At 46.0% G+C, this 24,856-nt stretch overlaps 1 protein-coding gene across 2 annotated transcripts in view; it reads left to right on the top strand.

Moving 5' to 3' along the window:
• The first annotated feature begins 767 nt into the window (after positions 1-767).
• Positions 768-24,856, top strand: part of arhgef37 (Rho guanine nucleotide exchange factor (GEF) 37) — a 28,596-nt gene continuing 4,507 nt past the window's right edge. Inside the window, exons 1-12 of one of the 2 annotated variants that reach the window (XM_080843086.1) lie at positions 768-1,189; positions 5,768-5,936; positions 7,169-7,339; positions 7,922-8,051; positions 12,397-12,544; positions 14,607-14,806; positions 16,765-16,895; positions 17,681-17,785; positions 18,579-18,692; positions 20,258-20,575; positions 21,516-21,644; positions 23,052-23,247. In XM_080843086.1, coding sequence (XP_080699212.1) covers positions 5,844-5,936; positions 7,169-7,339; positions 7,922-8,051; positions 12,397-12,544; positions 14,607-14,806; positions 16,765-16,895; positions 17,681-17,785; positions 18,579-18,692; positions 20,258-20,575; positions 21,516-21,644; positions 23,052-23,247 — 1,735 coding nt within the window. In that variant the 5' untranslated portion in view covers positions 768-1,189; positions 5,768-5,843. Of the gene's footprint in view, positions 1,190-3,593; positions 3,637-5,767; positions 5,937-7,168; positions 7,340-7,921; positions 8,052-12,396; positions 12,545-14,606; positions 14,807-16,764; positions 16,896-17,680; positions 17,786-18,578; positions 18,693-20,257; positions 20,576-21,515; positions 21,645-23,051; positions 23,248-24,856 lie in introns of those variants that run through there. The other variant, XM_080843087.1, reaches the window with a different exon arrangement.

Genomic DNA, 24,856 nt, shown 5'->3' with positions numbered 1-24,856 from the left:
TACTGGTGCGCAAGCTGAAGAGAGACAGCCAGGGCTGCCTGGGATCTGGGTTTGACTGAGAGGCCTGGCAGCGGTGCTTTAGAGCGTTTGTGTTTTGGACAAGGCATTTTTATATCCTTCACATGTCCTTCAAGGCTATAATAAAAAATCCAAAATTTCTGATGACCTCAAACTTACAATAGAATAGTGTATTAAAATTCTAATATAATATGGTTTCAAATTATACAGTATGTCCTTCAGATATCCTTCAATACTGTACATACAAATCCAATACCTCTGATGAACTCAATCTTCCAATAAAATACTAGAGTATTAAAATAATATGGTTTTAAATTATATGTGGAACACCATAATAGATATGAATATGTGTGTGCTAACTTACTAGAAAATCTAGTCTTCCTCGTGTGATGTATACTACCAGCCACTAGATGGTTCTGTTTCTCCTTGTTTTTAGATTATCTGAGCAGCCAGGCAACGGGGAATTTTTTTTCTCCACTGGAGTCACTCCATGTTCTGCCAGTGAATGCTGCCTGGAGAGAACGCGGTAATTATGCAATCTTGAGTTTGCCGGTAGCTTAGCCTATTACCAATGACAGCTAAGTTTATCTGCTTCTGTCGTCATCTTATGTATCACAGCCTTGACTGTATAGGCTATTTATAGCCATCTAGATGGATCGCATTCCGTTCTGTAAGACAATCATTATTGGACTAGTTCGGCTCGGCTGGCCTGCTGCTTGCGGTTGCCTGTAAACAGTAAGAATGGAAGGTGTGCTATTCCTTTAGCGCTATGCGTGGAATGTGTGACACAGGTGCCATACGATCAGCTGATGGAACAACCGGTTCTGCAAAAGCGCGTGTGACAGGTGCCAGGTATCGTAGCTAACCATAACGAAAGCTCCCGCTGTCATCACAACAACCAATGAGCCTAATGCGGTGATCAGACTGACTGCGATCTGAATGCACTACTGTGGCATGGACGGCTGACCTACTAGACAACTGATTCTGACAAGCTATTGTCTGTTGACTTACGTTATTGGCTTGATGTGGGCAACAAGCAAGCAAAGGATTAAAGTAAAAGAGTTTTCCTCTTCAGGGTTGAGGACATGTCCTTGTGAGATCACCGTTGTGTTTACAAGAGCAACAGTTGGCTGTACACAGTATGCATTGCGACGCCTGAAGCTCTGCCCACGTGAGTTAGCCCCAGCTAATGTTGGTAGTGTAAATAATCACTTGCAGTGTTGTGCTCTCTATGATCTACCGTTTGTATGACGTCGCTACCACCTTAATTATTACAACCACGGTGAAATGCAATTAACTGTTAGATTGTCCGTCTGGCCACCTGTCGCTAATGATATAGTACTGACAGACAGAGTGCTAACTTAGCATGTAGCCTTAATATGTATGTGTATAACGGTACCGAAGTCCAACCGGCTATAGATTGTGGCGTTGTCACACTGGACATAAATAGCCAAGAAACTTGCCGTAACAGTGGTGAAATGTTCCAAACCAAACATTGTGTTTAGGTATTCACGTTCAGCACAGTTGATGTTGATATTATACTTGCAGGCCTATCCATGTTCTGCCTAGCATTTACTCATCTTTGCATGGTAAATCTCAGATTTTCAGTATATTTCCCTCTTATTAGGTAATAAACCGTTAACTGTAGGTGTTTTGGGGCAATACGGGCTCTTAGGTTTGCGGGAAACAATGCAATTAAGTTAATATATAATATAAGTTCATTCGGCACATTATTATATTTGCAACATCTGTTGAATGAATTTGATTCTGAGCTTTTCTTGACAAATGTCCTCATTGGTCATTGTAATTTGCTTTCATCGCTTGCCTTCTTTCGTTTAGTACCGTTGTATCAAAAGCACTCCGCGTTCCTACTCAATTGTTCCTGAAGTTACACAACATCCTCCAGTCGGGACCTACATTGTGATGGTGGGGGTCGGGTTGGGATCTTTCCTGTTCCAGAAAGATGGCGTGTGTGTGTGTGTGTGTCTGGGGTGGGCGGTGCTCTCTTTGTTTCAGGCCCTTTGACATCACACAACAGCTCTACCGCAGGACGGTTTAACTTGCTGCCACTCACAATTCTCTGGAGCACATCTGGCACGGGTATGGCCAGGGTCTGGTCTGGTCAGGTTCTGTCAGATTAGGAGCATATGTGCCCCAGTGAGTCAGCTGGCATGGGGCTTAGTGGAAGTACATTCAAGCTGTATTCTCTGAAGTTATCTCAAAGCTGACCCAGACTTGACAACTGGTTGGCCAGGCAGACAAGTGGGCTGACTGTGGGACCAGATGTTGTCATGGCTGTGTTTTTCTGTCTGCTAATCAGTCAGCTGCTTTATCTGATTTAATCATCATCTGCTCCTGTTCCTCAGCGTTGACTGATTTGATTTAAGGTGTGCTGATTTCCTAGAAACACATTGTTCACATATTTGGGTTTAGGCGCAGTGCTTCAGATGCTTTCTGCTCTGGCTTTGTCCGCCTCTGTTTACTGGGTCAATAACCCTCAGCACATCTCAGGTGGAGGGTGTGTGGCTGTGTTAGCCACTTGCACTCTCCATGTGAAGCTTCCTAACACCAGTGTGTGTGTGAGAGAGCGCTAAGTTTGTGTGTGCGTTAGAAAGTGTCTAAGTGTGTGTGTGTGTGTGTGTGTGTGTGTGTGTGTTTGTGTGTGGGTGTGTGTGTGTGTGTGTAATGCGAGAGCTCTAGTGTGTGTGACGGGCAGTAGCGGAAGAAGGCTTTGGCACCTCGGGGACCTTCAGATGACCAATAAACATTCAGGGAAAGTTAGGAAACATTTCCAGCTCTTTTGTTTTCCCTTCCTCTCCCTCCACACACACAAACGCATGCGCACACGTACGCACACACATTCTCAGATACACACACACAGTCTCACTCTCTCTATCCTGCTCAATCGAGCCTCATTTTTTTTCACACATTCACCCCATTGTTTTTCCCAGCACGATCCTCTTCTCAGGCTCTCCTTTCCTCTAAATCTAAGTGTGTGTGTGTGTGTGTGTGTGTGTGTGTGTGTGTGTGTGTGTGTGTGTGTGTGTGTGTGTGTGTGTGTGTGTGTCTGTGTGTGTGTGTCTGTGTGTGTGTGTGTGTGTGTGTGTGTGGCATGGGTGCTTACCACTCTCCCAGCGTCTGCTCCTGATCTGCCACCAGCCAATCAACTGTTATCCAGTGGGCGTCACTTCCTCCCTCCTGCCTGCTGCAGTCAATCAGCCTATTCAGAGGAGAGGGCTTATCCCCTCCCCCCAATCCCGCCCCCCCACCACAACCACACACACACACACTCACACACACACACCCTCCCCTCCCCTTCACGCAAACACACACACACACACGCACGCACGCTCACACACCCATGCCACATGAGAAGATCCTCTGCCACATCCAGAGGAGAAAGTTAGAGTGTGTGTGTGTGTGTTTGTGTTCTGGCTCCAGCTGATTCTCAGCTTTTCCGTAAACACATGCAGAGCAGCACGGGACAACACAACAGGCTTCTCTCTCTATTTCTCCCTCTCAGACACTGTCTCTGTCTCCCTCTCTCTCTCTGCATCATTCTCCCCCTCTCTCTCTCTGTCTCTCCGTCTCTCCATCCCTTCAGAAGAGCTTTCAAAGGTAACGATGCGTTTAAATTGATCTTTTCTACTATTGCTTTTGCTGCTAACTGGTGTCAGCAGTAAAGCTTGCCAAGACTCAGGATGTGGTTACCCTGCACTGCAGCAGTGTGTGTGTGTGTCTGTGTGTGTGTGTGTGTGTGTGTTTGCGGTGTATGCATGCGTGTTAGAAACCTGCTGATGTAGAGCATTTTAGTTTGCAAGCTGTTTGTATGTGACGGATGATGACTGAGAGACTGACAGTGAAATCACCTGATGGTGGCTCTAACTCCTGCCTGATCACTAGATTTGGTAACTTTTCTCTGTGTGCTGATCACTGGACATGATGGCTTTTCTCTCTGTGCTGATCACTGGACATGATGGCTTTTCTCTGTGTGCTGATCACTGGACATGATGGCTTTTCTCTCTGTGCTGATCACTGCACATGATGGCTTTTCTCTGTGTGCTGATCACTGCACATGATGGCTTTTCTCTCTGTGCTGATCACTGCACATGATGGCTTTTCTCTGTGTGCTGATCACTGCACATGATGGCTTTTCTCACTGTGCTGATCACTGCACATGATGGCTTTTCTCTGTGTGCTGATCACTGCACATGATGACTTTTCTCTGTGTGCTGATCACTGCACATGATGGCTTTTCTCTGTGTGCTGATCACTGCACATGATTGCTTTTCTCTGTGTGCTGATCACTGCACATGATGGCTTTTCTCTGTGTGCTGATCACTGCACATGATGGCTTTTCTCTGTGTGCTGATCACTGCACATGATGGCTTTTCTCACTGTGCTGATCACTGCACATGATGGCTTTTCTCTGTGTGCTGATCACTGCACATGATGGCTTTTCTCACTGTGCTGATCACTGCACATGATGGCTTTTCTCACTGTGCTGATCACTGCACATGATGGCTTTTCTCACTGTGCTGATCACTGCACATGATGGCTTTTCTCTGTGTGCTGATCACTGCACATGATGGCTTTTGTCACTGTGCTGATCACTGCACATGATGGCTTTTCTCACTGTGCTGATCACTGCACATGATGGCTTTTCTCGCTGTGCTGATCACTGCACATGATGGCTTTTCTCTCTGTGCTGATCACTGGACATGATGGCTTTTCTCTCTGTGCTGATCACTGCACATGATGGCTTTTCCCTCTGTGCTGATCACTGCACATGATGGCTTTTCTCTCTGTGCTGATCACTGCACATGATGGCTTTTCTCACTGTGCTGATCACTGCACATGATGGCTTTTCTCACTGTGCTGGAGCCTGATGCAGCTGAAGCGCCTCTGTGCCTCTGAGTCACTGCAGACACGGCTAGCCTATAATAGCGTCTCTGTGATGATGACCCGTGCTCTTATCTAATTATAACTTTCATCACATTTCTGACTCTTAGTCAGCACTAGGTGTGTGTGTGTGTGTGTGTGTGTGTGTGTGTGTGTGTGTGTGTGTGTGTGTGTGTGTGTGTGTGTGTGTGTGTGTGTGTGTGTGTGTGTGTGTGTGTGTGCCATGTGAGGTTGTTTTGCTTTTCTGCCAGATCATCAGTAGCAGATCAACAGGTTGTTGAGCGCTGGATGGTCTGAGCACATGAGGCTGTGTTTGTGGGGTGGGCTGGGGTGGAGTCATGTCGGGTCAGGAGCTCAGTGCTGGGCCCGTGTTGGCACTAGGGCCTGTGTTGGTACTAGGGCCTGTGATCAAGGCCCGCTCTGAGCTGAATTAATCTTTTTTTAAGATGTTTTTTTGGCCTTTTTGATAGGACAGTGAAGGTTTGGACAGGGATTGAGATGGAAAGAAGAGGTGGGGAGTGTGATCAGGAAATGGCAGCTGGTCAGATTCGTCCCTGTGGGCGTTCTAGCCCGTATATGGTAGGGGCTGCTGCTTCTGCCACATTGCCCCCCTGTTTGTTTGTTTGTTTGTTTGTTTGTTTGTTTGTTTGTTTTTGTTTGGCATTTAGTATGTTGTGAACTTATATTGTTTGGATTTCCTTTTGACTTAAAAGTCAGGTCGGTCTCGCTGTCTCTCATACTCTCTCTAATCCTTTCTCTCTTTCTCTCTCTCGCTCTCTCTTTACCATTCTCTCCTTTCTCTATCTGTCTCTTTGTCTCTCTCTTTGTGTTCTCTTGTCTCCCCCAGCTCCTGTATGCAGACACCTCCCTCCTTCAGGAGCTGAAGCAGAGAGGAGCAGAGCCCTGAGGAAGAGGAGGAGGAGATGAAGGGGGTGGGAGGGGCAGAGGAGAGTCCTCCCCCTGAGGAGGTGGCAGGAGAGGAGGAGGATGATGAGTCCACCAAGGAGGAGCAGGAGGTGCCTATATTTCTCCCTACTTATGTCCTCTCAGCATCTAGTCTTGCACTAACATGCAAACGCAAGTTAAGAGTGGTAAAGGGGCACTGTTAAGCAATAAGCCCCAAGAGGCCGTGCTTTGCGCTGATTTTAGAACAGGTAAGGGAGTTGTTAGGCACGACGCGAAGCGGAGTGCCGTTAAACCCCCTTACCTGTTCTAAAATCAGCGCAAAGCACGGACTCGCGGGGCTTATTGCTTTTCTAAACCTGTTACTACACATATTTGATATGGTTTCATAAATAAAGACAATTCAATTTAAGAAACAATAGTTTAATGATAAACCGTCATTCTTCCGCCACTAAAAATTATAGTTCCTAAATAAATCGTTGCCACGCAACCCTTGAAGCAACGCAACAGCCAGATGGAACACTGGGTATGAAATGCGCTATATGAATGCCTTGCCATTCGCTGCGCAGTAATATGGAATGTAATCAGGTCAAATTGTAAGGTAATGCTGGATTTTACAACGGCTTTTAGCCAATCACAATCAAGGATTTGAACAATCAGGTTTAGAATTTTAAGTCAGGGATAGTAAAGATTTACTGAGGAGATGAGAAACTGTCGAATGCTTAAAGGTTTGAAGTTTTTTAAAAAAAGGGGTCAGCTTTGCCTTGCTAAAGCAGCACATTTGTCAGATAAACACTAAGTTGATTCACTGCATAATGAACAGGCCAGGAGGCCAGTGGGAACCACAGGTGGGTTTATCTCCCATGGTTCATAAGACCACAAAACCGCACACAGAAAATTAAAATGAATTGTGTCTGTTTCTAACATTTACTGGGCATAACGCAGGCAGTGACAAATGTGTGAACAACACGTAGTCAACAACAAAAACAAACTTTAAAAACAGTAAAGACATAATGTTGCTTTACAGTATAAAATCAAGCATCTTATAATTTCCCATTCAGTGTAGTAGATGTACTTATTTCATCATGACTGCATGACATTAGCCAAGACATAACAACTGGTCATTCTTTTGTGTGTGTGTGTGTGTGTGTGTGTGTGTGTGTGTGGCTGTGTGTGTGTGTGTGTGTGTGTGTGTTTGTGTGTGTGTGTGTGGGTCCGTGTGTGGGTCCGTGTGTGGGTCCGTGTGTGGGTCCGTGTGGGGGTCCGTGTGGGGGTCCGTGTGTGTGTGTCTGCGTGCGTGTGTGTCTGCGTGCGTGTGTGTGTGTCTGCATGCATGCGTGCCTAGATGTCTGAGGAAAAGAAGGAGCGTTTAGCGGCGGAGCAGGATGAGGCGCGTGAGCGAGCAGCTCAGAGGCAGGGGATGGCCATTGAAGAGCTCATCCACACAGAGAGAACTTTCCTGAAGCACCTTCAGCTCTGCAGCCTGAACATCAGGTCCAACCTGGATAAGTTACAGGTACACGCCCCCTCGTTACAGGCGGTCAGCCCTCGTTTTGGGATGTAGGCTGACTGGAGTTGGTGTTGAAGATGGGAAAGACACATGGGGCAGGAGATGGTGGCTTTCTTATAAAAATAGATATCTATTTATCTATCACAAACACTAGGCATCATTCTAGGCAACCACTTGAACACCAAAACTAGGCACACAGTGTTCACACATCTAAATACCATTTTCCACTACACCTCAGAGGAGGTTAGAGTTTTTTTTTTTCATGCCTCTCCAATAGTTCACGATGCACTTATCCAATGCTTCTCCATTGCTAGAAATAAGGCACCCTGGGCCTCATTGGGCCAATCAAGCCGATTGGACCCAACTATTGTAGTGGGGGGAGTCCAAGTCACTCCTGCTCTTGTAGGGAAACATGAGTGGAACTCCATTTTGCGTGGAAAGGGAGGAATTCACCTTTTCACAACAAGCTCCTCCCCCCCACACACACACACACACACATCAGGAGCAACCTGCAGAAGACTCCTGTGCGTGTAGTCCTCATGATACATTTTCTGGATGGATGCATGAATGATTGTTATCTTGCCACAGCCTCCCCTGCCCAACCTGGATGGAATGTTCCAGCACATTGACGAGGTGATGGATGTGTCGGCCCGTCTGCTCAGTCTGCTGGAACAAACCCAGATGCATCCCAGCGACCCGGAGTTCCTCCAGTTCCTCTGTGAGTAACGCCACACACAGCACACCAGAGGGATCTCTCTTAGAACCACAGAACACAGCAAACCTGAGGGATCTCTCTTAGAACCACAGAACACAGCAAACCTGAGGGATCTCTCTTAGAACCACAGAACACAGCAAACCTGAGGGATCTCTCTTAGAACCACAGAACACAGCAAACCTGAGGGATCTCTCTTAGAACCACAGAACACAGCACACCAGAGGGATCTCTCTTAGAACCACAGAACACAGCACACCAGAGGGATCTCTCTTAGAACCACAGAACACAGCAAAGTTAGGGATCTGCATTAGATAATAATGATAAGATAACAATAATACGATAAGAAAACATAGTCATAGCTCTCCACCTACAGTAAGTACTGTTTAGTGTTATTACCCTCTTTGGAGTAGATCTCCACTTACAGTATTACTGTTATAACTCTCTGTGGGGTTTAATTTGTGCTGCTGTCCAGTGAGCGTGCACATATATGGGCCATTCTACCGAATTGATGCAAAGTCATGTCGGATATATTTTGAATTTTTTTATGGTTTATTCCCAAAACTTTGTCCGTATGTATATTGTACCATATCTAAAGTACACATATCTAGTAAAAGAACAGTCATGTTTTATATTGTATTTTCAGAATGTGTCGGAATGTTTTTCCTCTTCCAAAAATTGTCACTACCGAAACATAACATTTACTTTAGTAAAAAAGTATTATTATTGACCTGTTCAGATTGTGTTTTCTTCCCTTCTTTGAAGTGTATTTTTACAAATATTTCTTGAAGGTTTTCACAATGAAATCCATAGAAATTAATTTTTTACCAAATTTTCAAGTTCAATTTATCTGTTTCGGTAGTGACTGCAATGTTTCGGTAGTGACTGCACTGTTGGATGGATGTTCATTTCTCTCCCAAAATCATCCAAAAGGTGCTCTGGGCCGCCCTTTAGTCCACACAACACATTTATTTAAAAATTATGGGATTGAACTACTTACCATTTAATTTTGTCACTACCCAAATCATCTGGTCACTACCATATGTTTCGGTAGTGACTGTTTCGGTAGTGACAATTCTAGCTAACTTTAAGCATAAATAAAGAATTCTAGCAAGCACACGGCTTTCAAACACATCTTTGAAGAGGTGAACACACATACAAACAGAAGATTTTCCATGAAACCCCAAAAGGTTTATTTAATTGAAGAAAACATGCGTTTCGGCAGTGACAATTCTTAAGGTTACACGTCGATTTTCAGACTTTGGAACACATTTATATAAAAACTATGGGATTTAGCTACTTACCATTCAACCATGAGGGACAGAGATGCAGTGTCACTGCATGGTCAAAAATGCAGAGTCGTGGCTAAAACACAGGCTCAGCCAATGGACTAAAACTCTTGTGTTTCGGTAGTGACATGAAAACTAGGGACATGATTTTTTGAGTATAGTAAATTGATTTAAAAATTAAACCCACAATTAATCTAAATATTCCAAGTTCTGTTTCAACCCAATCATAAAGATCTTTGAAATTAAATCATTGAAAAAAATCTTAAAAAATTGAAAAGTGTTATTTAAAGGCATTGAAATTTAGATGTCAGGGTTGGGGACAGCTACTTCCCAATAGAAAGTACCCTATAAATGATGATTTTGTATATATTTAGCTTATCACTATCTCATGTAATGCATTGGGTTTATATAGACCATAACATTTTCTAATTAAATATCTATGCCTAAATACCTAATTGTTTTGTAAATAGTTTTTATTGTTGAGGGACTGCATATTACACGAATTCGGTAGAATGGCCCATATACCTACATTTGATTAAATAAAAAGAAGAAATTATAATTTGTCAAATAAGCTCTAGCTCTGCTTTGAGTTAATCACTTGTGCGTCTACCTGAGTATGGAGATGGTGTACTCCACAGCCTCCTCTGATCACCAAGGAGTCGATCAAGAGCGAGTGAGCATACTGGGGCACTTGTGTGGGGGCACTTGTCCACTTGTCCACTGCACTTCCTACTCAGCTGTGGAGTAGCTTGGGGCACGAGTACAATAGGTGCGCATAAATTAATGGGACTGCAAGGGTCATTTACTGGTGGGCGTGTCCAACTTATTGTGGTGGGCCGTGGGGGCAGAGCTTGCCTTTCCTGCCGATGGGTGCAATGACAAGAGTGAGTGGAACACTGGGTGTTATTTTAACACACACGGCATTCTGTTCCTGATAGCCTATTAGTCCAGGCAAAAAAAGCGTTTTACGACAGACTAATTGTAAAATATTTTTTTTCAGCATAGATCATTTCTATGAGGTGTCAAAGCAACATATTAAAAGTCTTTAGAAATCCTAGTTGAGGAAATATGTTTAATTCTCATCAATCTGAGATGTGTGCTAATAATGCATGGTAAAAAGTAACCTCAAGAATGTAATTTTTTCCTTTACTCTTATCAAAAAGAAACTTTACACAATGAAAGTACCCATGAAAAGTAACATTTTTTGTATTACAAGTTTCTTTTGAAATTAATTTGAATATGCACATGAGCTCCACACTTATTGAATATGTCCATAGGCAGAAACACCATTCATATGAATGACAACTACATAGGCCCAATGTCCATCCAATCATCCTACTGCTAATAGGAGATGGCAATGTGGCTTTTAGACTGGCCTCTAACCTGAAAACTGCCTGGCTTAGTAGTACCTGCCAGGGGTATGGTGTTTCTGCCTATGCAATCAGGACATATTCAATAAGTGTGAATCTCATGTGCATATTCAAATGAATTTCTAAAGAAACTTGTAATACAAAAATAGTTACTTGTTATGTATACTTTTACTATGTAAAACTACTAAAGCAAATGAATGAATGTCCTGCCTGTGTGCTTCTCACAGGACTTGTGAGATATGTTTTGAGTACTGGATTCATGTCTTTGGCTGTTAGAAGAGCTAATGCCTGCCCTGTGGAGAACTCATGCATCCCCCAGTTCTGCACTTCATGTGGAAGGAGAACGTTGCGGGACTCGAGCTTTCACTGCTTACCGGTCCAACAGGTGTTTTTCTTGTTCTGCAGGCAGCCATTAGTGTGGTGTGTGTTATAGAAGGGACTATATATTACAATCTGAGATTAAATACACCAGAAACTGGGTAAAATGTTTGTTGAATTTATCTTCAAAAGTGATTATACTAGCTAACACTACTGACTCCAGACTTTATTTTTGCTAGGCGTGGGGCTTGGCCATGGGTGCTGTGCTATTTTTAAAAAAACTATGTGAAAATATATATATCAGAGATGCATAGTTTTCAGAAAAATATGTATAAATCAGAGATGCATAGTTTTCTGAAAGAAATTGTGGCCATTTGTCCACCAAGTGATATTAATCCGGCTGCACACTGTAAAACAATTAGTCACGCCCACCCCACCCGATTTGTTTGCATTTCATGAAATGTGTTCCATATTTGGTAACACATTCTAGTAACTGATTGGTCAATGTTATGGTGCCAAACTGTGTAGGGATTAGAGTACATGCGCCAGCAAGATGCAGGGTGAATTTTAAAGAAGGAAGTGGCAGAACACCTTCCTCAAAACAATGACCATGAAACTCCTGCCTTTGTCAGTAGACACACTCTCACACATGCAATGGTCTGCCCTCAAAGGTGTTTTGGTCTTCGAGGATGTTATGAAATGTCCAAATGAATCTGCGCTAGTAATCAAAATAACTTTGTGCGATGCCCTTCTTTGTGGCGTGTAAAAACCAGTGGTGCACATCTGTTAAATTAATTTATGTAAACTGGAATTCTGTAAAATCATACCCCGGAGATATGCAACAGTGTTCTTCTGGTATACTGGTGAGAGAATCCTGTCACAACACATCATTTATGGAATGTAAGTCTGCATTGTCATCATGAGTGGTATTTAATACCTCAGCCATACTGACAGCTAAAAATACTTATGTGTGTGTGTGTGTGTGTGTCAACCTGACTTTGCCCAGCCAGTTTGTCAGGTTCTGAGATGTGATTTTCAGTGCGTGTTTAATTTTCTACAAAGTCTCCCGCTATGGTTGAGATACTGAGCGGTAAGGACAGGCTTGTGTTGACTGAAGCCATCACTGGTCCTGGTTCACGTACAGTTCACACCCCTGTGGCTGGTGTTTTAAGACTTGCGCACATTAAAGGAACCAATTGAAGGTATAACTGGTGTAACAAAGTAAAAGCTAGGGTAGTGTTGGGTTAAGAAGACTTCTTCCAACAATAACAACTGTTCTGGTGTGTCGATGTGTCTGTGTGTCTGTGTGTGTGTGTGGTGTGTGGTGTGTGGTGTGTGGTGTGTGTGGTGTGTGTGTGTGTGTGTGTGTTGCAGGTGACTCATTCCTGAGCATGTCGCGGGACATAGAAATGGCTTATAAGGAGTACCTGGCCAACTACAACAACATCACAACACTGGAGAACAGCTACAAGCAGAGGGAGGAGCAGTGGGCAGAGATGGTCAAAGTGGTCAAGTCCTCAGCGTAGGTGTCCCTGCTCCTCAACACCGCCAAACAACACTCTCACCACACTCATCCTCACAACACTCTCACCGCACTCATCCTCACAACACTCCCCCTCTCAAAGTCATCAGCGTAGACGCTCTCCTCCTTAACACCGCCGAACAGCACTCTCACCACACTCATCCTAACAGCACTCCCACCACACTCATCCTCACAACACTCCCACCACACTCATCCTCACAACACTCCCCCTCTCAAAGTCATCAGCGTAGACGCTCTCCTCCTTAACACCGCCGAACAACACTCTCACCACACTCATCCTAACAGCACTCCCACCACACTCATCCTCACAACACTCCCCCTCTCAAAGTCATCAGTGTAGACGCTCTGCTCCTTAACACCGCCAAAACAACACTCTCACCACACTCATCCTCACAACACTCCCCCTCTCAACACTCTCACAACACTCTCACAACACTTCCCCTCTAAACACTCTCACAACACTCTCACAACACTCTCACAACACTCCCCCTCTAAACACTCTCACAACACTCTCACAACAACATCACTCCCCCTCACAACACTCCCCCTCAACACTCTCACAACACTCTCACAACAACATCACTCCCCCTCACAACACTCCCCCTCAACACTCTCACAACACTCTTACAACACTCTCACAACACTCCCCATCTCAATGGTCTCTGAACACTCCCCCTCTCAACACCCTCTCCCTCTAAGAAAACTCCCCCTTGCAACCCCGAGGCTACACCAAGGGTGGAAATTCTGCCCTGCGGACGCAGTGTGGACATTAGCAGAGTACTTATCCATGTCCGTGCCTAAAATTCAGAAATAGACCTGGGTTCTCAAGGCACTATCAAGCAACCGTGTATGTTTTTGATATGCCAAGAGTTGTGTGTGTGTGTGTGTGTGTGTGTGTGTGTTTTGGACACACACATACACTACGATTGGACTATTGGGCTATTATTTGACATTCCTCATGTGTTCAGGCTGTGTGTCTCACTACGTCTGTGTAGCAGTTACGTATACTAGTCAACGACGCTTCAATAGTCAGTGGGTCAGCACATTCATCCCTGAACAACTGATTATATCTCTATAGGGGCGAACACAAAACATGCCTGTGTGTGTGTGTGTGTGTGTGTGTGTGTGTGTGTGTGTGTGTGTGTGTGTGTGTGTGTGTGGTGTGTGTGTGTGTGTGTGTGTGTGTGTGTGTGTGTGGATGTGCATGCAGTTGGGGTGGCTCGCAGATTTCAATCACACACACACCCTTCCTCAACATGAGAGGAATGTCTGGAGCGGACATGCAGTAGAGAAGGAGGCGCAGCCTGAGGGGAACCTCATCACTGACCCAGTTCCCCTCCTCTCTCATCGCTACTGTATCCCTCCCTCTCTCCTGTAATCTCACCTTCATCTGCTGCCCAGCAGGCTGTGGGGCTTACCAGCCAGGGGAAACACAGCTAAGTGAAATGTCACATGAAAGCGTTTCTGCGGGTGAATCATGAAACACACACACACACACACACACACACACACACACACACACACACACACACACACACACACACACACACAAACACATTTAACCTCTAGCAGCAGAAACAGCTAGTCAGGCCTGTTTTCCCCTCAGCTTAGTGGAAGCAAGAGGACAGAGAGAGAGAGAGGGAGAGGGAGGAAGGGAGGAAGGACAGTACAGAGTTACACAGTCCTGGGTGTCAGAACTGACTTCACCACAGACCTCTGTGTCTCTCTGTCAGAACTGACTTCATCACAGACCTGTGTGTCTCTCTATCAGAACTGACTTCACCACAGACCTCTGTGTCTCTCTGTCAGAACTGACTTCACCACAGACCTCTGTGTCTCTCTGTCAGAACTGACTTCACCACAGACCTGTGTGTCTCTCTGTCAGAACTGACTTCACCACAGACCTGTGTGTCTCTCTGTCAGAACTGACTTCACCACAGACCTGTGTGTCTCTCTGTGTTGTCTCACATCACCCCATCACTCAACGATAGGCTTTTTTTCATTCCTGACCTTCACCCCCTCACCTCTTATGCTTCCTTAGACCGGAGATCAACGCATCCAACCTGACGTTCTTCCTGGTGATGCCAGTCCAGCGGATCGCCCGGTACCCGCTCCTGCTGCAGACCATCCAGAAGCACACGGACCCCGCGCACCCGGCCTATGCCACGCTCACCCAGGCCGCACACACCGCTGTGCAGCTCAACTGCCGCATCAACGAGTACAAGCGCTTCCGGGAAGTGTGTGAGTCTACTGTAGTGTCTGAGGGGACTTTAATAGAGAGATGGTACTTCTGTGGGGGCAGTAATAGAGAGATGTTACTGCTGTGGGGGCAGTAATAGAGAGATGTTACTGCTGTGGGGGCAGTAATAGAGAGATGTTACTGCTGTGGGGCAGTAATAGAGAGATGGTACTTCTGTGGGGCAGTAATAGAGAGATGTTACTGCTGTGGGGGCAGTAATAGAGAGATGGTACTGCTGTGGGGCAGTAATAGAGAGATGGTACTTCTGTGGGGCAGTAATAGAGAGATGGTACTTCTGTGGGGCAGTAATAGAGAGATGGTACTTATGTGGGGCAGTAATAGAGAGATGTTACTGCTGTGGGGGCAGTAATAGAGAGATGGTACTGCTGTGGGGCAGTAATAGAGAGATGGTACTTCTGTGGGGCAGTAATAGAGAGATGGTACTTCTGTGGGGCAGTAATAGAGAGATGTTACTGCTGTGGGGCAGTAATAGAGAGATGGTACTTCTGTGGGGCAGTAATAGAGAGATGTTACTGCTGTGGGGGCAGTAATAGAGAGATGGTACTGCTGTGGGGGCAGTAATAGAGAGATGGTACTGCTGTGGGGGCAGTAATAGAGAGATGGTACTGCTGTGGGGGCAGTAAGGAGTAGATGTTACTGCTGTGGGGGCAGTAATAGAGAGATGGTACTGCTGTGGGGGCAGTAATAGAGAGATGGTACTGCTGTGGGGGCAGTAAGGAGTAGATGTTACTGCTGTGGGGCAGTAATGAGTAGATGGTACTGCTGTGGGGCAGTAATGAGTAGATGGTACTGCTGTGGGGGCAGTAAGGAGTAGATGTTACTGCTGTGGGGGCAGTAATAGAGAGATGGTACTGCTGTGGGGGCAGTAAGGAGTAGATGTTACTGCTGTGGGGCAGTAATGAGTAGATGGTACTGCTGTGGGGCAGTAATGAGTAGATGGTACTGCTGTGGGGGCAGTAAGGAGTAGATGTTACTGCTGTGGGGGCAGTAATAGAGAGATGGTACTGCTGTGGGGGCAGTAAGGAGTAGATGTTACTGCTGTGGGGGCAGTAAGGAGTAGATGTTACTGCTGTGGGGGCAGTAAGGAGTAGATGTTACTGCTGAGGGGCAGTAAGGAGTAGATGGTACTGCAGTGGGGCAGTAAGGAGTAGATGGTACTGCTGTGGGGCATTAAAGAGTAGATGGTACTGCAGTGGGGCAGTAAGGAGTAGATGGTACTGCTGTGGGGCATTATAGAGTAGATGGTACTGCTGTGGGGCAGTAAGGAGTAGATGGTACTGCAGAGGGGCAGTAAGGAGTAGATGGTACTGCTGAGGGGCAGTAAGGAGTAGATGGTACTGCAGTGGGGCATTAAAGAGTAGATGGTACTGCAGTGGGGCATTAAAGAGTAGATGGTACTGCAGTGGGGCAGTAAGGAGTAGATGGTACTGCTGTGGGGGCAGTAAGGAGTAGATGGTACTGCTGTGGGGTAGATGGTACTGCTGTGGGGTAGATGGTACTGCTGTGGGGTAGATGGTACTGCTGTGGGGTAGATGGTACTGCTGTGGGGTAGATGGTACTGTTGACCTTTTTTCGAGGTGCACTAATTTATCAGCCTCAATAGGGAGGTTTGCACAGTGTGATGACTGTCTAATTTTAAGTAGCTTCTACTTCCCTTAATGCGTAGAACTGAATGTAATTGATTTGGAAAATATTGTAATAGATGTCACATGGTCAAATCATATGACACCAACTGTTATGATGCCTAACGAGGGGGTATGACATCGGCATGACATCAACATGAAATATATTTATGACATAGTAATGTTAGTGTTGTAAAGCAGATTTCAAGTCAAATGTTAATGCCATCTTAAGGTAGATGAGTTTGCATGTGTGGCATGGTGACTTTCCTGTCGTCTGTGTGTGTGCCTGACTCTTCTCTGACCTGACTGTTTCCCAGCTGATAAGTACAAGCGGACAGAAACCCTTACCATCCGGGACAAAATCAACCGCCTGAGTGGCCACAGCATCGCCAAGAAGACGGCACGCCTCAGCCAGTTCCTCAAGCACGAGACGGGCATGGTGCCACAGGTACCCGCCGTGTGCCTGTGTGCCTGCTTCCCCGTCCACCTGAGGCCTTGTTGGCATTGACTCCTCAGAGGACTCTGCCATTCGTTAATTATTAAACTCTAGAATGGTTACCGTGGTGAAGGAACACTCCTCCTTCGTTTACTAGGGCCAATATAGGTCTCTCAGCCAATCAGATCTCAGGAGCCACTGTCAGGTCTAAAGCAGCTCCACACCTTAGTAAGCTCTCAGAACACTGTTTCTCTCACACACACACACACACACACAAACACACACAGACAGACACGCACACACGCAGACACACACACACACACACGCACACCCGCACACTGGCCAATATATGGACAATCGAGACTGTCCAGTTTGAGCTATAACAAACCGAGTTTGAGGACATCTTTAGCTTGCGACCTAGTATCTAACACATTGAACGGTTTCTGTAGTTTAAAACCGCATTTGCTGATTATTTAAGAATCTGCTTGGTACAAAGGAAACAATGAGGTGTGAAATCACTGAGGAGGCAAGGGTCAGAGTCCTACTGAAAACAGACAGAGCCGTCAGATGGTAGCTCAGAACATGTGAGTGTGCCAGCTTTTACCACCTGTTCAGCTGGATCCCAGCCAGCTAAATTACCTTTTAAATGCACCACAGGGTGTCATTACAGTGTGCACCACTTTATAATGATACAGCTGATCCTATCTCAGTACCAATCATTGTTTGCTTAATGAAATGTACAATCAAAGAGTGATCGTGGTGTTGTTATTGTTGTCGTGTGTGTGTGTGTGCTTTAGGCCAAGGATGAGGAGTTTGACCAACTGGTAGCATTCTTCTTCGTTATCGAGAAAGGTGTTTGTGAGCTGCATGAGAACATGGAGGCATACCTGAGCCACCTACAGGTGAGATTGGGTCACTGCAAGTTATTTGTGTGCATAGAGAGAGCAGCAGTGTGTGCAGCCATCATAACTACGCTGTGAGACCAGTAGGACCGCAGCTCTGGGTGCGTCCATGATTTGATCTCACTGTTCAGATGGCTGCTTTGATTTCGATGCAGATGTTGTCTTTGTGTTCTTCACAACTATACAATACGTGTCTGAGATGTTCCTCATTGTGTGCTTTGTAACTTTTCTGAACGGAGTAGAATAGAATTGAGTGAATGTTTGAACCCATACACGGGGAGCATGGCTGCCCTTTTAAGTCCAATGTAAGAGGATATAGCGGACTTACTTGCTTAATCCTCTTTTTTTGCTTTTAAGAGTAGAAGGCAAAGTTTCAGACGAGGACTAGTAGATCAACTCTGTAATCCCCTGCTCCACACAACAGGGGTCCAGGGTTTTCCATGCAAGATGCACGAGAGGAATGAATGTTGGAAAATGTGCAAAAATGGTTAATGTTAAAATTATTATTTAAGTCTCCAGATGCATTTCATATTCAAATCCTTGTGAAAGGGAGTTTACCCTCATATTCTCCAATGCAGAAATTTGGGCCATTTCAAACAGCGAATGCAGTGTCCAAACATATTGTGTGTGTGTGTGTGTGTGTGTGTGTGTGTGTTGATGTAGACTGCCGTTCCTCACTTGTGTGTGTGTGTGTGTGTGTGTGTGTGTGTGTGTGTGTGTGTGTGTGTGTGTGTGTTGATGTACACTGCCGTTCCTCACTTGTGTTTGTGTGTGTGTGTGTGTGTGTGTCTAGAGGTTGCAGAGCTGTCGTCCTGAGGACCATGACTTGGAAATGGAGGCGGACAAGGGGGCGCTGTTCTCCCGTGAGATCGCTGTGGCCCTACGGCAGTGGATCTACCCTGAGTTTGTGAGTCTGCCACGGATCCGCTTCACACGCATTCACTCCGCTACAATACACCAAACACACCATCAGTGGACCAGTGCTGTCCAAACCACACACACGTGCCGCATCGCTGAGTCACATGAGCCCTCTGTCATTCGGTGCTCACCGTCATAGAGTGTTTACCGTCATAGAGTGTTCACCATCATAGAGTGTTCACCATCATAGAGTGTTCACCATCATAGAGTGTTTACCGTCATAGAGTGTTCACCATCATAGAGTGTTCACCATCATAGAGTGTTCACCATCATAGAGTGTTCACCATCATAGAGTGTTCACCATCATAGAGTGTTCACCATCATAGAGTTCCCACCATCATAAAGTTCCCACCATCATAGAGTTCCCACCATCATAGAGTTCCCACCATCATAAAGTTCCCACCATCATAAAGTTCCCACCATCATAGAGTTCCCACCATCATAAAGTTCCCACCATCATAGAGTGTTCACCATCATAGAGTGTTCACCATCATAGAGTGTTCACCATCATAGAGTTCCCACCATCATAGAGTTCCCACCATCATAAAGTTCCCACCATCAGTTCCCACCATCATAGAGTTCCCACCATCATAAAGTTCCCACCATCATAGAGTGTTCACCATCATAGAGTGTTCACCATCATAGAGTGTTCACCATCATAGAGTTCCCACCATCATAGAGTTCCCACCATCATAAAGTTCCCACCATCAGTTCCCACCATCATAAAGTTCCCACCATCATAGAGTGTTCACCATCATAGAGTGTTCACTGTCATAGAGTGTTCACCATCATAGAGTGTTTACCGTCATAGAGTGTTCGCCATCATAGAGTGTTCACCATCATAGAGTGTTCACCATCATAGAGTGTTTACCGTCATAGAGTGTTTACCGTCATAGAGTGTTCACCATCATAGAGTTCCCACCATCATAAAGTTCCCACCATCATAGAGTGTTCACCATCATAGAGTGTTCACCATCATAGAGTGTTCACCATCATAGAGTGTTCACCATCATAGAGTGTTCACCATCATAGAGTTCCCACCATCATAAAGTTCCCACCATCATAGAGTTCCCACCATCATAGAGTTCCCACCATCATAGAGTGTTCACCATCATAGAGTGTTCACTCTCATAGAGTGTTCACCGTCATAGAGTGTTCACCATCATAGAGTGTTCGCCATCATAGAGTGTTCGCCATCATAGAGTGTTCGCCATCATAGAGTGTTCACCATCATAGTGTGTTCACCATCATAGAGTGTTCGCCATCATAGAGTTCCCACCATCATAGAGTGCCCACCATCATAGAGTGTTCACCGTCATAGAGTGTTCACCATCATAGTGTGTTCACCATCATAGAGTGCCCACCATCATAGAGTGTTCACAGTCATGGTACCTTTGTTGACATGTTGATGTGTTAGTCACATCATAGACTTCCAATTCTACGAATTCTACATATTCAATTTCTACGAATCTCAGTATGAGAGTTCAGCTGAAGTGTTCTTAGAGAGAACGCTGTCGGTGAGCCACTGTCGCTCACGCTCTCTCTGTCGTTCAGGAGCGGCGCCTGGTGTCGCTGGTCTTCAAGCCTCTCTGCTCCTTACGTGAGCTGCTGGACGGGCCACGGAACCTGATCCGCAAGCGGAGGGACAAGCTGCTGGACTACGAGCTGCTGGAGGAGAAGAGCTCGCTGAGCTACGAGGAGCAGGCGGTGGCCAACACCTACCGCACCATCCACGCCCTGCTGCTGGCCGAGCTGCCCCAGTTCAACGCCCGCTCCACGCAGCTGCTGATGGCCGCGCTGGGCAACCTCTCCTGCCTGCTCGGGGACCTGGCCACGGACATGGAGCAGCTCGCTAACAGCTTCACACAGCAGGTACACATACACACACACATACACACACACACACACACACACACACACGCAGACATGGAGTAGCTCAAAGGCTTCACACAGCAGGTACACACATACGCACGCACATGCACTCACACACACACGCACACACACACAGACACACACACACACAGACACACACACACACAGACACACACACACACAGACACACACACACAGACACACACACAGACACACACACAGACACACACAGACACACACAGCAGGTAAACACACACAAAGGCACATGCACACACACACACACACACACACACACATACACATACACATACACACACACACACACAGCTGTTGCTGCTGGTCATCAGCTTCACACAGCAGGTACACACACACACACATGCAGACAAGTGTACACACACAGACATTGAGCTGGTCAACAGCTTCACACAGCAGGTACACACACACAGACACACATACACACACACATGCAGACAAGTGTACACACACAGACATTGAGCAGCTCAACAGCTTCACACAGCAGGACCAGGGCTTGGAAATCAGGGAGGTGCTGGAGGAAGAACGGCAATGCCTTTTTAGAAATGGTCAGCAAAGTAGGACCTGTGCTCAGAAGACTTGGAGGAAGGGGGGTAAACTCTTTCCAGACATGATGCTGACGGTGACACATCATCCACTAACTTAGGAAATATACATGGACAGTGGAGTACTGGGGAGGGTTCTTATATATATATTCTTTAAATATATGTGACTCTCTCTCTCTCTCGCTCTCTCTATTTCTCTCTCTCTATCTCTCTCTCTTTTCTTTCTCTTGCTCTCTGTCTCTCTCGCTCTCTCTCTCTCTCTCTCTCTCTCTCTCTCTCTCTCTCTCGCTCTCTCTATTTCTCTCTCTCTATCTCTCTCTCTTTATCTTGCTCTCTGTCTCTCTCTCTCTCTCTCTCTCTAGCTCCCTCACAGCTCGATGGACTCAGGAGAGTTCTGGAAGTGGGCTGAGCACTCAGTTCTGGAGGCGGGGCAGAGTCTGGAGAATCTGTGTCAGAGCGTTCAGGACGAGCTCAATAGTCCCATTGTACAGGTCTGTCCACACACACAAACACACACACACACACATACATTCACCCACACAAACACATATATACACACACACACACACACACACACATATGCATTCACCCACACAAACACACACACACACACACTTTCATTCACCCACCCACACGCGCACACACACACATACACACATACATAACCACTCACACTCACACAAGAGACTATTATCTGCTACTGGGTGGGGACTTGTTTTTTACTGGGAATATTTCCATGGGCAGAGAAAATTCACACACACACACACACACACACACACACACACACACACATATATTCATCAGACTTGTGTTGTCTTGGCTCCAAGGGATGTGGTGGCAGGGAATATTATAGCTTTCTAATGGGACTTCACCTCGAGTTATCTGTCTCTGCCATCATGGGGTTTGGACCCATTCCCTCAGCCAGGCAAAACATATTATGTCTGAATGTGGGGCTGTTTGGAGAAATTGGCTTCAAACTGCTGATGGAGCGGTGCTCAGACAGCTTCGGCAGTCATTTTTAAAAGCATGTGTGTGTGTGTGTTGTGAATAGGTACCACCACAACATAGCAACAAGAGGATAATCTGTGACCTCGCTCAAGGGTAGCCATTCATTGCCCTGATCATTGGTAGGGGAATGCTTCACGGTCCACTGCCTCTGACTACAGCTAAATAGCATCACAGTCGTCCACACATCTCTCACTGTCTCCTCACTTATAAATCACTTTCTGCAGAGATGGGCTGTTCTGGGTTCAGACGTTAAACTTGTTTGTTGAAGTCACTTTCTATCTGGTTTTGTTCTCTGCCCATTAGCAACTGGAAGAGAAAAACAAAACAGAAACAGACGGAGACTTTCCACACCAGACCACAGTGAACATGATGAAAGCTGTGGATTGGCATTGCTAGGAGAGGCTGGTGCAGTGCAGTGTTTGATGTGATCAGAGTAGATTAGCTTGTCATCTGGATAGGCATACGCACAAACAGCTACTGGACTGTCAGGGCTAAATCCAAAACAAGTCAACATGGCTGGACTGCATAGAACTTAGAGATGAATTTAGAAGCCAGATTGTGCCAACAAGAGAATGCTGCTTGGTGCCCAAGTCCAAGTCCATCCATCCAGAGTTGAGACTAGTCATCTTCTTCTCAGATGAAGTAGATATGATACGAAAGGCTCTGGTTGCTCTGGTGGCTAGTACAACGAGAAGGAATTAATCATCATCATCAAGTTATGGAGCACAGTCATCACACTGTGAAAGTTCCTACTTTGCAAGAATGCCTTTCAGGTGTAAGTTATGCCAATTTGGTCAACCTATGCTGATTGCATTTCTGTGTGTGTGTGTGTGTGTGTGTGTGTGTGTGTGTGTGTGTGTGTGTGTGTGTGTGTGTGTGCACGCACTCAGCCTCTCAGCAGTCCGGCTCAGAAGCGGCTGAAGCTCCTGAGGGATCGGCACGGCCGAGAAAAGATCTACCAGCTGAGCGGTCCAGTGGTGGGCACACGCGACCTTGACCTGACCCTTACCAAGGGTGAGCTGGTTGCCGTGTTGAGTGAGATGGACACGCGTGGAGACCGCCGTCGCTGGCTAGTTGATGCCGGAGGTAAGACTGCACTTCCCTACCCCCATCTCTTTACCTCTCTCTCCCCCCCTCTCTCACCCTCCCTCTCTCTCTCTACCTGTCTCTCACCCGTCTCTCATCCCCCCCCCTCTCTCTATCCGTCTCTCACCCCCCCCTCTCTCACCCTCCCTCTCTCTCTACCTGTCTCTAACCCCCCCTCTCTCACCCTCCCCCTCTCTCTACCTGTCTCTAACCCCCCCTCTCTCACCCCCCTTATCTACCTCTCTTTACCCCCCCTCTCTCTACCTCTCTTTCACCCCCCTCTATCTACCTTTGGTGCTATGCACACGAAGTCTAGGGCCTCCGAATCGGATTTACTTTTCACACCAATTGAATCTTTTAATTTCGTAAATACGGAGGCTGGCAACGAGAGATTTGCGTAAACACGGAGGCAGCAGATTGTGGTGAACCGACTGTAGTACATACCCGACGCCTGTGGGTGGCGCTTTAGCGCTTTATTTACACAACTGAAAAAACGTGAAAAACCTAGAAGAAGAGACTCAAAAGCACAAGGTAAAGGAAGCAGCAAATGGATAAACACATTACACAAGACATTCAAGCTCCAATTAGCAACATTACATTATGGTGGTTAATAAAATCAGTGGTCAGACTAAAGGATATGCGAAAATGAATTATATTTTCTATTGATAATAAAGAGTTTGGAACAGTACAACATGACATGTCTGTCATCCCATTTCCCATGAGCCTTTGCTTCGGCCATTTTACATACATTTATGAATAAAAAAGCAATTAAATCGCTGGCCAATTTATATTTGTGGTCATGAAAGTTATGTTACGTCTGAATAATAAGAATTAGATCAAGATAGGAGGCTAATTAAAAATCAGTAGGCTGGGTTAATGAGAGTGAATACGAGGCCTACCACGAGTGAGATTTTGAGGGAGAACAAGGGATATAAATAGTGGTTGGAGATCACGAATTGATCACGTGGGGCAGTGACGTCATCAGGTTGCGTGAAACCGTGCAGACGAACACCAGCCCCCGTACCGATTCAAATCTACTCACTTTCTACCCCGGACTGCGATCGTTGCGGAAACAAGGTGCGGATAGAGAGTGTTCGTATGTATGATAGGGCTATCTGTAGTAGCTATCCGTATCAGATTGACAAACTAGGCTCCATGTAAACGACCTCTTTCTCTCACCCCCTCTATCTACCTCTCTCTCACCCCCTCCCTCTCACCCCCTCTCTTTCACCACCCCTCTCTCTACCTCTCTTTCACCCCCCTCTATCTACCTCTCACTCACCCCCCTCTCTCTACCTCTCACTCACCACCCCTCTCTCTACCTCTCTTTCACCCCCCCCCTCTCTCTCTCTTTCACCCCCCCTCTCTCTACCTTTCTCTCACCCCCTCTCCTCATTTCTCTCCCTCTCTCTTTTCTTCTCTGTCTTTATCTGTCTGTAATCTGTCTGTTTCTCTTTCTTTTCCTAGAGGTCTCTGTCTATGTCTGTTGTCTCTATTTGTCCACCTCCCTAACTAAGTATGTGCTGAATCAGCGCACAGTCCAGCCACCCAGGCTGATGTCAGATAGTCAACACGTCACAAAGGAGGAGGGAGGGAGATTCCTGACGGT

Source organism: Sprattus sprattus (genome assembly GCF_963457725.1).
Source record: "Sprattus sprattus genome assembly, chromosome: 8".
Classification (NCBI taxonomy): domain Eukaryota; kingdom Metazoa; phylum Chordata; class Actinopteri; order Clupeiformes; family Clupeidae; genus Sprattus; species Sprattus sprattus.
The sequence above is the reverse complement of the archived record's forward strand: the minus strand, read 5'-3'. Positions and strand labels throughout refer to the sequence as shown.